Below are 14298 nucleotides of genomic sequence, written 5' to 3'. Positions count from 1 at the left end.
TGGCTTGTTTGTTGGTCTTGTTGTTATTTTTCTGGGGAATATAATTCTGTATGAGGGATAGGAATGAGGGGATAGGTGCGAAACACAAATTCCAGGCTGCAGTGGGATGGACATGGCAGGAAAGATGAGCCCCTCTCTTATTGACGAATACTGTAATCTAAGGGAAAAGGTACAAGGGGGCTGATGCCTTGTCTATCTTGATACACCTGCCCAGGCTGTCTATGAGGCTTAGACACCTAGCCGGTGATGCCGACCGTATGCCTTGTCGGGAGCCTTTGTAGTGCTGCGAGTGCTGAGTGTTGACTGACACGACCAATCAATCACAGCCGTGGTGTTTTCCCAGGCTTTTCCCTGGGATTAGGATTGGTCTCCCAGGCCAGCGTGTGGAGCAAGCTGCTCTCTTCTCTCATAATGAGATGCTGGGAGGTTGTCCAACTCTGGGTTGTCCATTTCAATTTGAATAATTTATTATGACCAATGCTGTGCTCTCTGCGTGGTGCAGTCTACCAAGCACATATTGTCCTGAAGCAACATGGGATCGAATTCCACCCCGGCCATTTTCTATAACTTTCTCCCCTCTACAAACTATAACCCTATATCTATATTCTCTACATTCTGAACTGTCTAAAATAAGAGAGAAATACAGAAGAAGGACACGTCTCTGTTCTCCTTATTTGGGTTGATCTAGTTCTACAATGGGGAAAAAAAGTATTTAGTCAACCACCAATTGTGCAAGTTCTCCCACTTAAAAAGATGAGAGTGGCCTGTAATTTTCATCATAGGTACATGTCAACTATGAAAGACAAATTGAGGAAAAAAAAAAGAAAATCACATTGTAGGATTTTTAATGAATTGATTTGCAAATTATGGTGGAAAAAAAGTATTTGGTCACCTACAAACAAGCAAGATTTCTGGCTCTCACAGACCTGCAACTTCTTCTTTAAGAGGCTCCTCTGTCCTCCACTCATTACCTGTATTAATGGCACCTGTTTGAACTTGTTATCAGTATAAAAGACACCTGTCCACAACCTCAAACAGTCACACTCCAAACTCCACTATGGCCAAGACCAAAGAGCTGTCAAAGGACACCAGAAACAAAATTGTAGACCTGCACCAGGCTGGGAAGACTGAATCTGCAATAGGTAAGCAGCTTTGTTTGAAGAAATCAACTGTGGGAGCAATTATTAGGAAATGGAAGACATTCACAACCAATGATAATCTCCCTCGATCTGGGGCTCCACACAAGATCTCACCCCGTGGGGTCAAAATGATCATAAGAACGGTGAGCAAAAATCACAGAACCACACGGGGGGACCTAGTAAATGACCTGCAGAGAGCTGGGACCAAAGTAACAAAGCCTACCATCAGTAACACACTACGCCGCCAGGGACTCAAATCCTGCAGTGCAAGATGTGTCCCCCTGCTTAAGCCAGTACATGTCCAGGCCCATCTGAAGTTTGCTAGAGTGCATTTGGATGATCCAGAAGAGGATTGGGAGAATGTCATATGGTCAGATGAAACCAAAATATAACTTTTTGGTAAAAACTCAACTCGTCGTGTTTGGAGGACAAAGAATGCTGAGTTGCATCCAAAGAACACCATACCTACTGTGAAGCATGGGGGTGGAAACATCATGCTTTGGGGCTGTTTTTCTGCAAGAGGACCAGGACGACTGATCCGTGTAAAGGTAAGAATGAATGGGGCCATGTATTGTGAGATTTTGAGTGAAAACCTCCTTCCATCAGCAAGGGCATTGATGATGAAACGTGGCTGGGTCTTTCAGCATGACAATGATCCCAAACACACCGCCCGGGCAACGAAGGAATGGCTTCGTAAGAAGCATTTCAAGGTCCTGGAGTGGCCTAGCCAGTCTCCAGATCTCAACCCCATAGAAAATCTTTGGAGGGAGTTGAAAGTCCGTGTTGCCCAGCGACAGCCCCAAAACATCACTGCTCTAGAGGAGATCTGCATGGAGGAATGGTTCAAAATACCATTAACAGTGTGTGAAAACCTTGTGAAGACTTACAGAAAACGTTTGACCTGTGTCATTGCCACCAAAGGGTATATAACAAAGTATTGAGAAACTTTTGTTATTGACCAAATACTTATTTTCCACCATAATTTGCAAATAAATTCATTAAAAATCCTACAATGTGATTTTCTGGAAAAAAAATTCTCATTTTTTCTGTCATAGTTGACGTGTACCTATGATGAAAATTACAGGCCTCTCTCATCTTTTTAAGTGGGAGAACTTGCACAATTGGTGGCTGATAAATACTTTTTTTTCCCACTGTATGTACTGTACAGTGTATGTTCAGACTTGTTAACAGGTGATTGCTAATGATTTGAAGAACAAGCATAGCAGATGGTGGTTTGGTGAAAGCACACGGATAAAAGCTCTGCCTCTCTGTGAGTTAGAACCTGGAATGTACATCTGAAGTAGAATGTTAGAGGAACATTAGATGAACCAGTAGAATGGATGGGAAGATGAGCAATTACTATGTCAACTCAGAGGTGCTTCATTCTGCACTCATCCAAATTAAAAACATATAAAATGAAGAACTGGAAGCAAATACGCTACCTCGAAGGCACTATGAATTTTCATAAGCAATTACTACTTTTGAAATAATAATTATTTTTCTCTGAGCATTAGCTGAGCCTGGGAGGTACGGACGTCTGGAGAAGAATGTTCATCTTTAACAACTGCTTTGGGAAGGAGATCCAAAAGAGGGGGAGAGCCAGAGAAGGCAATCAGTGGTGCTCAAACACCAAAGTAAATGTAACCTATATTTATCTGTTTATACATTTTCCTTGCCATTCCTACTTCTACTATTTTCACATTGTTACAATACTAATAATATAACAATAGAAATGTCTTGATTTGAATCGAACCTACAACGCTGGCGCTGCAAGTGCTACGGTATGCTCTACCAACTGAGCCACATGGGACAAGGTGTAATAATAATTGAGCCAACATGATATCGTAGGAAAACGTCATCCTGTGAACAGTGTTCCTCTTTAATAACTGCTTTGGGAGAGAGAGAGAGAGCGAGAGAGAGAGAGCGAGAGAGAGAGAGAGAGAGAGAGAGAGAGAGAGAGAGAGAGAGAGAGAGAGAGAGAGAGAGAGAGAGAGAGAGAGAGAGAGAGAGAGAGAGAGAGAGAGAGAGAGAGAGAGAGGCGAATTGATTGATTGATTGATTGATTAATTGATTGATTGGAGAGTAAAGATATAACCATATCCACATGAAAAAATACTATAGTATACTATGGTATAAATACTTTACTCTAGTATTCACTATTACACACACTATAGTTGGGACATATCAAGCTAATCCATTTGGTAAATGTCTTTGAGCAGCCTTAAGAGATTACCCAAACCCAAACATGGATAACACCTCCATACTCAAATACTAAATAGGGGAGTACAAAAGTAAGTCTCTCTCTCACTCACTCACTCGGTTTGGGATGTCGTGGACTTGAGAAGACCTTTGGGTAAACCTCTTCACTGTGCAGATTAAATACAACGAGAGAGAGAGAGAGAGAGAGAGAGAGAGAGAGAGAGAGAGAGAGAGAGAGAACAGTCTTCTAAACATGAGTCAACTGAATGGGAACCACAGGAAAATAATCCTGCAGCAACAGGACATTTGAATTATTATGTGGGTGATAATGAATGGAAATTTTTGTAAGGGAACATCAAGTCTGACATGTCTAAGTGGAAATTACAAACATCAGAAGTTATCCTGCAACAGGGTGATCAAATTAAGATCCTAAATCTGTACCCAGTAAGTAAGAGCCCATCAGTGTCCAAAACTCCACACCAGTAGGCCCACTCAAAGGGCCCTCCTACTGTTGCCATAGGCTCAATTTATTGTAAACATAATAAGCCAAATTAATCGGCACTAGTCTACTATGCCAATGAGCCCTCTGTGTACAACCCAATAAGCCCATGGAAAGGCCAAGTGTCTCATACCCCGAAATCCATGACAACTAAAACAGCCCAGAAACTCCTATACCCATAATCCAACTCAACTGGCTCTCAGTGTCCTGCTGTATAGTGTCTTCACAGACCCTCTGAAGTAGCCATGGCTGGGGAATACCTACAATCCCTGGAACTATTTTAGCCAATAAGCCAAAGGAGGCTGGTGGATGGAGATACAGTATAGGAGGACGGGCTCATCGTAATGGTTGGAATAAAATAAAATGACAGGGTCAAACAAATGTAAACCATGTGTTTGATACCTTGCCATCAATTCCATTCTAGCCATTATGATATCATCCATCTATATATCTCACCACCAGCCACCTCTGCAATGAGGCCCTGAGTGTCTTCTTACCCATTAGCTTTACTCTGTTGATCCTACAGTTATTGTATGCAGTAATCATGTGCCTATGAACCAGAGTTACACTGTTAGCACTGAGGCGGTGTGCCCTAGTAGGAAGTCCACTGTGTGCAGCTCACCCTGCACCATCAGCTCCAATATAAATAACATGAGCAAGTCTACTTCTGATAAGCTTCCCAGTAAAGCATTAAAAAGAATCAAGCAACCCAGAAAAGTGCTAAAAGTAGCCCATATTAACATATGTAGCCTAAGAAACAAGGTTTATGAAGTCAATAACTTGCTTGTAACAGATGACATTCATATTCTGACTATCTCTGAAACTAACTTAGATAATACCTTTGATGATACAGTGGTAGCAATACGTGGTTATAACATCTACCGAAAATACATAAAAAAAGGGGGCGGTGTTGCGGTCTATATTCAGAACCACATTCCTGTAAAGCTTAGAGTGGATTTCATGTTAAGTACTGTTGAAGTAATACGGCTACAGGTTCATCTGCCTCACCTAAAGCCCATTCTTGTGGGAAGCTGCTATAGACCACCAAGTGCTAACAGTCAGTATCTGGATAACATGTGTGAAATGCTTGATAATATATGTGATATGAACAGAGAGGTATATTTTCTGGGTGATTTAGATATTGACTGGCTTTCATCAAGCTGCCACTCTAAGAAAAAACGTCAAACTGTAACTAGTGCCTGCAACCTGGTTCAGGTTATCAGTCAACCTACCAGGGTAGTTACAAACGGCACAGGAATGAAATCATCAACATGTATTGATCACATCTTTACTAATGCTGCAGAAATTTGTTTGAAAGCAGTATCCAAATCCATCGGATGTAGTGCTCACAATATAGTAGCCATATATAGGAAAACCAAAGTTCCAAAGGCTGAGCCTAATATAGTGTATAAGAGGTCATACATTAAGTTTTGTAGTGATTCTTATGTTGATGATGTAAATAATATTTGCTGGTCTGTGGTATGTAATGTGGAGCAACCAGACACTGCACTTGACACAAGTATGAAATTGCTTACTCCAGTTACTAATTAGCATGCACCCATAAAGAAAATGACTGTAAAAACGGTTAAATCCCCTTGGATTGATGAGGAATTTAACAATTGTATGGTTGAGAGGGATGAGGCAAAAGGTATGGCAAATAAGTCTGGCAGCACAACCGATGGGCAAACGTACTGCAAATTGAGAAACCATGTGACTAAACTAAAGAAAAAGAAAATGAAACCATAGTATGAAACACAAATAAATGATATAAAGAATGATAGTATAAAGCTTTGGAGCACCTTAAATGACATTTTGGGCAAAAAGGCAAATCATTCATTGAATCAGATGGCTCATTCATCAACAAACGCTTACCAAATTATGAAATACAAGCATTGTACTTTTGAATTCTGAAAAGTGAGTGTGGAAGAGGAGAAAAAATGATTGTTGTCTATCAACAATGACAAGCCACTGGGTCTGACAACCTGGATGTTACCAACCCTTAGTAAACTATTGGAAAAAAAGTTGTTTGACCAGATACAATGCTATTTTACAGTAAACAAATTGACAATAGACTTTCAGCACGCCTATAGGGAAGGAAATTCAACAAGCATGGCACTTAAACAAATGACTGATGATTGGCTGAGAGAAATTGATGATAAAAATATTGTGGGGGCTGTTTTCTTAGACTTCAGTGTGGCTTTTGACATTATAGATCATAGTCTGCTGATGGAAAAATGTATGTGTTGTGGATTTCCACCCCCTGCAATATTTTGGATAAAGAGTTACCTGTCTAACAGAACACAGAGGGTGTTTTTTAATGGATGCCTCTCCAACATAATCCAGGTAGGATCAGGAATTCTCCAGGGCAGCTGTTTAGACCCCTAACTTTTTTCAGTCTTTACTAACGACATGCCACTGGCCTTGAGTATGCGGATGACTCAACACTATACATGTCAGCTACAAAAGCTACTGAAATGACTGCAACACTTAACAAATAGCTGCAGCTAGTTTCAGAATGGGTGGCAGGGAATAACTTAGTCCTAAATATTTCAAAAAGCATTATATTTGGGACAAATCATTCACTAAACCCTAAACCTCAACTAAATCTTGTAATGAATAATGTGGAAATTGAGCAAGTTGAGGTGACTAAACTGCTTGGAGTAACCCTGGACTGTAAACTGTCATGGTCAAAACATATTTATACAACATTAGCTAAGATGGGGAGAAGTCTGTCCATATTAAAGCGCTGCTCTGCCTTCTTAACAACACTATCAACAAGGTAGGTCCTACAGGCCCTAGTTTTGTCACATCTGGACTACTGTTCAGTAGTGTGGTCAGGTGCCGCAAAGAGGGACTGAGGAAAATTACAATTGGCTCAGAACAGGGCAGCACGGCTGCCCCTTAAAAGTACATGGGAAGCTAACATTAATGATATGCATGTCAATCTCTCATTGATCAAAGTGGAAGAGAGATTGACTTCATCACTACTTGTTTTTGTAAGAAGTGTTGACAAGCTGAATGTACCAAGCTGTCTGTTTACACTACTAGCACACAGCTCGGACACCCATGCATACTCCACAAGACATGCCACCAGAGGTCTCTTCACAATCCCCAAGTCCAGAACAGACTATGGGAGGCGCACAATACTACATAGAGCCATGACTAAATGGAACTCCATTCCACATCAGGTAACTGATGCAAGCAGTAGAATCAGATACCTGATATGGAATATAGTTCCATGTAGTCATGGTTCTATGTAATACTGTGCGCCTCCCACTACATGGAACTCTATTCCACATCAGGTAACTGAGCAAGCAGTAGAATCAGATAAAAAAAAAAAGTTAAAATACTTATGGAACAGCGGGGACTGTGAAGAGACACACACAAAGGTACAGACACGCATACACACACAAGCGCAAGCACACACACTCTACACAAACATACAGTGGGGGGAACAAGTATTTGATACACTGCCAATTTTGCAGGTTTTCCTACTTACAAAGCATGTAGAGGTCTGTAATTTTTTATCATAGGTACACTTCAACTGTGAGAGACGGAATCTAAAACAAAAATCCAGAAAATCACATTGTATGATTTTTAAGTAATTAATTTGCATTTTATTGCATGACATAAATATTTGATACATCAGAAAAGCAGAACTTAATATTTTGTACAGAAACCTTTGTTTGCAATTACAGAGATCATACGTTTCCTGTAGGTCTTGACCAGGTTTGCACACACTGCAGCAGGGATTTTGGCCCACTCCTCCATACAGACCTTCTCCAGATACTTCAGGTTTCGGGGCTGTCGCTGGGCAATACGGACTTTCAGCTCCCTCCAAAGATTTTCTATTGGGTTCAGGTCTGGAGACTGGCTAGGCCACTCCAGGACCTTGAGATGCTTCTTACGGAGCCAGTCCTTATTTGCCCTAGCTGTGTGTTTCGGGTCGTTGTCATGCTGGAAGACCCAGCCACGACCCATCTTCAGGGATGTAGCTCAGTTGATAGAGCATGGTGTTTGCAACGCCAGGGTTGTGGGTTTGATTCCCACCGGGGGCCAGTATAGAAAAATAAATAAATGTATTCACTAACTGTAAGTCGCTCTGGATAAGAGCGTCTGCTAAATGACGTAAATGTAAATGTAAATGTAATGCTCTTACTGAGGGAAGGAGGTTGTTGGCCAAGATCTGGCGATACATGGCCCCATCCATCCTCCCCTCAATACGGTGCAGTCGTCCTGTCCCCTTTGCAGAAAAGCATCCCCAAAGAATGATGTTTCCACCTCCATGCTTCACGGTAGGGATGGTGTTCTTGGGGTTGTACTCATCCTTCTTCTTCCTCCAAACACGGCGAGTGGAGTTTAGACCAAAAAGCTCTATTTTTGTCTCATCAGACCACATGACCTTCTCCCATTCCTCATCTGGATCATCCAGATGGTCATTGGCAAACTTCAGATGGGCCTAGACATGCGCTGGCTTGAGCAGGGGGACCTTGCGTGCGCTGCAGGATTTTAATCCATGACGGCGTAGTGTGTTACTAATGGTTTTCTTTGAGACTGTGGTCCCAGCTCTCTTCAGGTCATTGACCAGGTCCTGCTGTGTAGTTCTGGGCTGATCCCTCACCTTCCTCATGATCATTGATGCCACACGAGGTGAGATCTTGCATGGAGCCCCAGATCGAGGGTGATTGACCGTCATCTTGAACTTCTTCCATTTTCTAATAATTGCGCCAACAGTTGTTGCCTTCTCACCAAGCTGCTTGCCTATTGTCATGTAGCCCATCCCAGCCTTGTGCAGGTCTACAATTGTATCCCTGATGTCCTTACACAGCTCTCTGGTCTTGGCAATTGTGGAGAGGTTGCAGTCTGTTTGATTGAGTGTGTGGACAGGTGTCTTTTATACAGGTAACGAGTTCAAACAGGTGCAGTTAATACAGGTAATGAGTGGAGAACAGGAGGGCTTCTTAAAGAAAAACTAACAGGTCTGTGAGAGCCGGAATTCTTACTGGTTGGTAGGTGATCAAATACTTATGTCATGCAATAAAATGAAAATTAATTACTTAAAAATCATACAATGTGATTTTCTGGATTTTTGTTTTAGATTCCATCTCTCACAGTTGAAGTGTACCTATGATAAAACATTACAGACCTCTACATGCTTTGTAAGTAGGAAAACCTGCTAAATCGGCAGTGTATCAAATACTTGTTCTCCCCACTGTACATTGTAATATTGTTGTATGGTGGTATTATACATTTTGTATTGTAGATAGGTAGTGGTGTAATAATGATATATGATGTACTGTTTTATATTTTGTTTATATGTAATGTAAGTGTCTTAATGTGTTTGGACCCCAGGAAGAGTAGGGGATCCCTAATAAATACAAATAAATACAAATACAGAACGAGATCTTCGTTTCCGAAATGTACTCCTAAACCCAGAGATAGTTGAGAATCTCATCAGCCAAGCTCTCTCTCAGGCATCTACTGTATGGAATGGGCCAGGCATCTCAGATACCCACATATCCACTCAACCATAGAGATCATATAATTCACTATAATTCAGGAATCTAGGTACAGATCTAGGATCAGCTTCCCCTCCCCCAATCCTAACCTTAAGCATTAGTGGGGGAAATGCTAAACACTACCCAAGATCAGCATGTAGGGGCAACTTCACTCTACTCCTAATCCTCATTGCAATAAAGAAATACAACTTCCACATACACAAAACAAGCTCTAAGTCTACCCGTCATATACCCAGCCATAGTTCAGAATCTTCTACTCAAAGACCCAGTCAAATAGTGCACAGCCGCCTACCTTCACAGTATGTGGAGTCCCCGTGGATGGAGGCGAAGCCGCTCTTGCACTCACACTCCGCTCTGGAATTCCGGTTTTTACACTCCGAATTTTCCCCACAAATGAGTCCCTCTGCGCAGAAGTCATAGCCTGGGAGAGAGGGTGACAAAGTTCTGACTCAACAGTCTGGGTTTGACTGAGATCACACAGGGTGCTGACAGTGGGGTTGGGCGATGTGATGAGGTAGAAAATGAGCCGGAGTCCTGGAAAAGGCTTGTAATCCAAACTCAACTTTTCAGGAATTGGAGATTTTGTTGTTGTTGTTGATCTATCGCCATATGCTAATACAAACTCAAAGTCCACAAAGCTATAGTACCAAAAGCTAGGAATGGGGCATGGAAACTTTTTGATTTTGTGGAACGCTTTGAGTTTGTAGCTTGCCCCAGACAAACACACATATACAATAAATAATCTCCAGGAAAAATGCCTGCAGAGAAGAGAGAGTGTAATCAATCAAACAGATGCCCCAGGCCGAGGGAGATTGACAGTTATTTTGTGTTTCTTCCATTTGCGAATAATCACACCAACTGTTGTCACCTTCTCACCAAGCTGCTTGGCGATGGTTTTGTAGCCCATTCCAGCCTTTTGTAGGTCTACAATCTTGTCCCTGACATCCTTGGAGAGCTCTTTGGTCTTGGCCATGGTGGAGAGTTTGGAATCTGATTGATTGATTGCTTCTGTGGACAGGTGTCTTTTATACAGGTAACAAACTGAGATTAGAAGCACTCCCTTTAAGAGTGTGCTCCTAATCTCAGCTCGTTACCTGTATAAAAGACACCTGGGAGCCAGAAATCTTTCTGATTGAGAGGTGGTCAAATACTTATTTCCCTCATTAAAATGCAAATCAATTTATACTTTTTTTTACATGCGTTTTTCTGGATTTTGTTGTTGTTATTCTGTCTCTCACTGTTCAAATAAACCTACCATTTAAATTATAGACTGATCATTTCTTTGTCAGTGGGCAAACGTACAAAATCAGCAGGGGATCAAATACTTTTGACCCTCACTGTACATGTACAAAGAGTCAGAACGTGAGAGGTGGAAGTTTGGCTGACGCCACGAGGGAGAGAGAAAGGAAAAGCACTTGCAGGCCTACAGCGTGCACACACACATCCCCCCATCCCTTTGCCGAGGGCTTTAAACTTGTCCATTCAGTGCAATGGAAAAGGTAGAATATGCAGATTTAATGACTAGTGGGTAATATCCAATTTAACAGGCCTCATCCAACCCACAAGGAGATAATGGCAGGTTATGAGTGGAAGATGTTCTGAAAGGGAAAATACTCCTCTCCTCTGCACTGCACTGATGTTTGACTGAATGGCCAAATACATAGAACAAATGATAAGGCTTGGTTTAACAAATTAGAATTTGTTCAGGTGAAATTGACCATATTCATCTCTAAGGTGGGCATATTTCTTCCACATATCTCTCTTATTCACATAGTTTCACAGTCGCCTGCCTCAAACGGTTTGTGTGTATTCAATCTATTTACAAAATTACCCATGGATATTTAGAAGATATATTATTTAGCTGCCAAAATGGTAGGAATTATGCAAATTGGCACAACTAGAGCCGGTCTAAAGCAGACCAATCTGCTCTGAACTCCAGCCAACAACAGATGAAAAAATCATGCAAAGAGACAAATAGAGCCATTTGAGAGATCCTGGTAAAAAGTTGTGCACTATACAGTATAAGTGCACTATATAGGGAATATGGTGCCATTTGGGACACAGCCATTGGCTCCACTCGAACAAGCAGCAGGCCGGGATTAGATCTGTTAGCTCCTCGCTGCTCTCATGATTGGTGCAAGGGCCTGTCAAGGGTTGTAAGGGTGGGACCAATGATAGACGGCGATGAGGAATGATTCAGACTCAGTAGATGCTGGGTAGTGGAAGATGATGGCTCAGCCAGTGAGATACTGCAAGGGGAGAGGGACTGAGGGCTGAACCAATAGCAAGCAACTTTATAGATGAAGGACCAACCTTTGCAGACATTGCAGCACCTGCTGTCAGGTAGGATCTGTTCCTTGAGGGTGCAGTTGAGTTCCGGACAGTTCTCTGTCACGCTCACCATCAGCCCGTTCTGCAAACACAACCCAAATACACACATTCAAGCAATTCAATTCAACACAACTTTATTAATCACCTCAGGGGCAATTAACATTAGATTAGAATTAGCATGTTAGCGATAGGTTGTTTCCAATAATTACATGTCAACAAATTATAGATTTTGTAGCATATGGAAAAGCACAGATGCAACAGACCCTTTTCGAATATGATCAGGAAGTCAAAACTCATATTCTTTCATTTGAATGAATATGCAGTGTTAATTGTTTAATAGTAAATGTACAGTGATATACTGTATGTTAGTTGGTTGTTTGAGTAAATTAGTGTGCTTGCATCCTTGTAGCAGAAGGATAATTATATTTTAGGCTGATCCTCGACACTTGCAAAAAAAGAAACACAGAATATAGGCACATTACTCACAACATGAATGTAAACACATAGAGACAGGGATATACAGAGATTCACAAAGAAAGGGAAAGAACTCAGGCTCTCTTATCTATAAAACTCTTCCTCATCCTCCAATGGGCTTTCAAAATAAATAGCCATGAGTACAGTAACACGAGTCAACCTGTCTCAGTTTCCGCTCCTCCATGGTCCCTGTGTGCCTCTCCATGGTCCCTGTGTGAGGCATTGACTCAGACCCCTAAGACACCTCTCTCTTTCAAAGTTACTTCAAAGTCACCCCCTTCCAGGTGGTACACCAACTGGGTCTGTGTCACAAATGACACCATATTCCTTACATAGTGCACTATGTTTGACCATAGCCCTATGGCTCCTGGTGAAAAGTAGTGCACTATTTGTTATATTGTATTTATTACGGATCCCCATTAGATGCTGTCAAGGCAGCAGCTACTCTTCCTGGGGTCCAATCACTATTACATACAATAAAACAATACATAAACAACACACTATTAAACACCACTCTACTATAACATATCTACAATACAAAATCAATAATACAGCAAAATAACAATATTAAAATGTATGTGTATTTAGAGTGTGTTAGCATGTGTTTGAGAATGCTGTGTATGTGCCTGTGTGTGTGTCTCTTCACAGTCCGTGCTGTTCTGATTTTACTGCTTGACTGAGTTACATGATGTGGGCACTGATGTTGGGCGATTAGGGCTGGCTCGCAGTCGGCGTTCCAATTCATCCCAAAGGTGTTCAATGGGGTTGAGAGCTCTGTGTAGGCCAGTCAAGTTCTTCCACACAGATCTCAACAAACCATGTCTGTGTGGACCTCACATTGTGCACGGGGGCATTGTCATGCTGATACAGGAAAGGGCCTTTCCCAAACTGTTGCCACAAAGTTGGAAGCCGCCAAAAATCCAGTGTTTCTATGTCAAACGGTTTTGTTACATTTCAGTCCTCTGTGATGTATAGAAAGTGTAATAATGGGATGCAAACACAAAATGTAATTCATTTCAACTCTATATTTGACATGGTACAGCTGTAACCATGTGTTTGAGGTGTATACTTTTGTTTCAAAGTAGATTTGTTTAAGACTTCCAAGAAACACTCTGATTTAGCCCACTGCAGTAAAAGGTTAAACAGCCACTACAAGCTTCAGCTAACTTAAGTGACCAATAGCTAAACATCAAGGGGAGTGATGGGGGCAACATTCTAAATGTAATGTCCAAATATCCCCTTTAAGCTCTCTGTTTGCTGTAATTTGATGAAGGGAAATATATACACTTATATCATTGAACTGGCCAGTTCTCCACTTAAACAACCATGGTGGCAGATGATGGAGACTGTAATCGCTGTCTGAAGGAAAGTTAGCTACAGAGCACGGAATATCACTTTAAAGTCTAAATGGGGCCTTAAAACCTTTTTCCTGTCTGCCTGGCTAGTCTCTTTGTAACCAAATACACCAGTAAAACACTCATTTTCTCTCTTAAAATTGCCTTTTAAGATAAATGGTAGCACATAGAGAAGAGAGTCCTCTTTTCCCTCAGTGGAATAATGACTTTAATTATAGTCTACCGCACTGCAATACAGTCCCTGTGCTGCCTGCTCCTTAAATGTAATCTGTGACCCAAATGGCAATCTATTCCGAATAGTGCACTACTTTTGACAACGGCCCATAGGGTCCTGTAGAGGGATCGTATTGGGACTCAGCCCTGCTCCTTAGATTTACCCCTCAGTCGCTTCAAACAGCCCTTTGTTTCTATGTTCATAAATTACTCTCAATTACCCTCGTATCTCGCCCATGGAAGAGAAAGAAAAAAGGAAAGATTGAACAGATTGTGTCTGGGCTCTGAGAACTAATAAAGTCAGTTGGATAATTAAATAACACAGAGATCAATCTACAGAACCGAGTTGTACAACTTGCTTGTCACAATACCAGTATCATAATAATATGATACTTGATTTTCCATGGCAAAAAGGAAAACACGAAGCAAAGTCAACTCTTTGAAAATCTGCTTTATGTAAAATATTGTGTGCTATAGCTTTGAATATACACACATGTGACTCTGGGTGACACTTAAGGCTGTTTGTTTATTTGTTTCCAACACTAGGACCATTTCCTCAAGAAATGAAG

The 14298-nt window shown here is 41.4% G+C and overlaps 1 protein-coding gene across 1 annotated transcript in view; it reads right to left on the bottom strand.

Moving 5' to 3' along the window:
* LOC121582250 (protein kinase C-binding protein NELL1-like) overlaps positions 1–14298 on the bottom strand; it is a 604927-nt gene that overhangs the window by 231646 nt on the left and 358983 nt on the right. Inside the window, exons 11-12 of the mRNA XM_041897923.1 lie at positions 11670–11769; positions 9649–9777 (exon numbers count right to left, since the gene is read on the bottom strand). Coding sequence (XP_041753857.1) covers positions 9649–9777; positions 11670–11769 — 229 coding nt within the window. The remainder of the gene's footprint in view (positions 1–9648; positions 9778–11669; positions 11770–14298) is intronic.

This window comes from Coregonus clupeaformis, chromosome 15 (assembly GCF_020615455.1).
Source record: "Coregonus clupeaformis isolate EN_2021a chromosome 15, ASM2061545v1, whole genome shotgun sequence".
Lineage (NCBI taxonomy): Eukaryota > Metazoa > Chordata > Actinopteri > Salmoniformes > Salmonidae > Coregonus > Coregonus clupeaformis.
The sequence above is the reverse complement of the archived record's forward strand: the minus strand, read 5'-3'. Positions and strand labels throughout refer to the sequence as shown.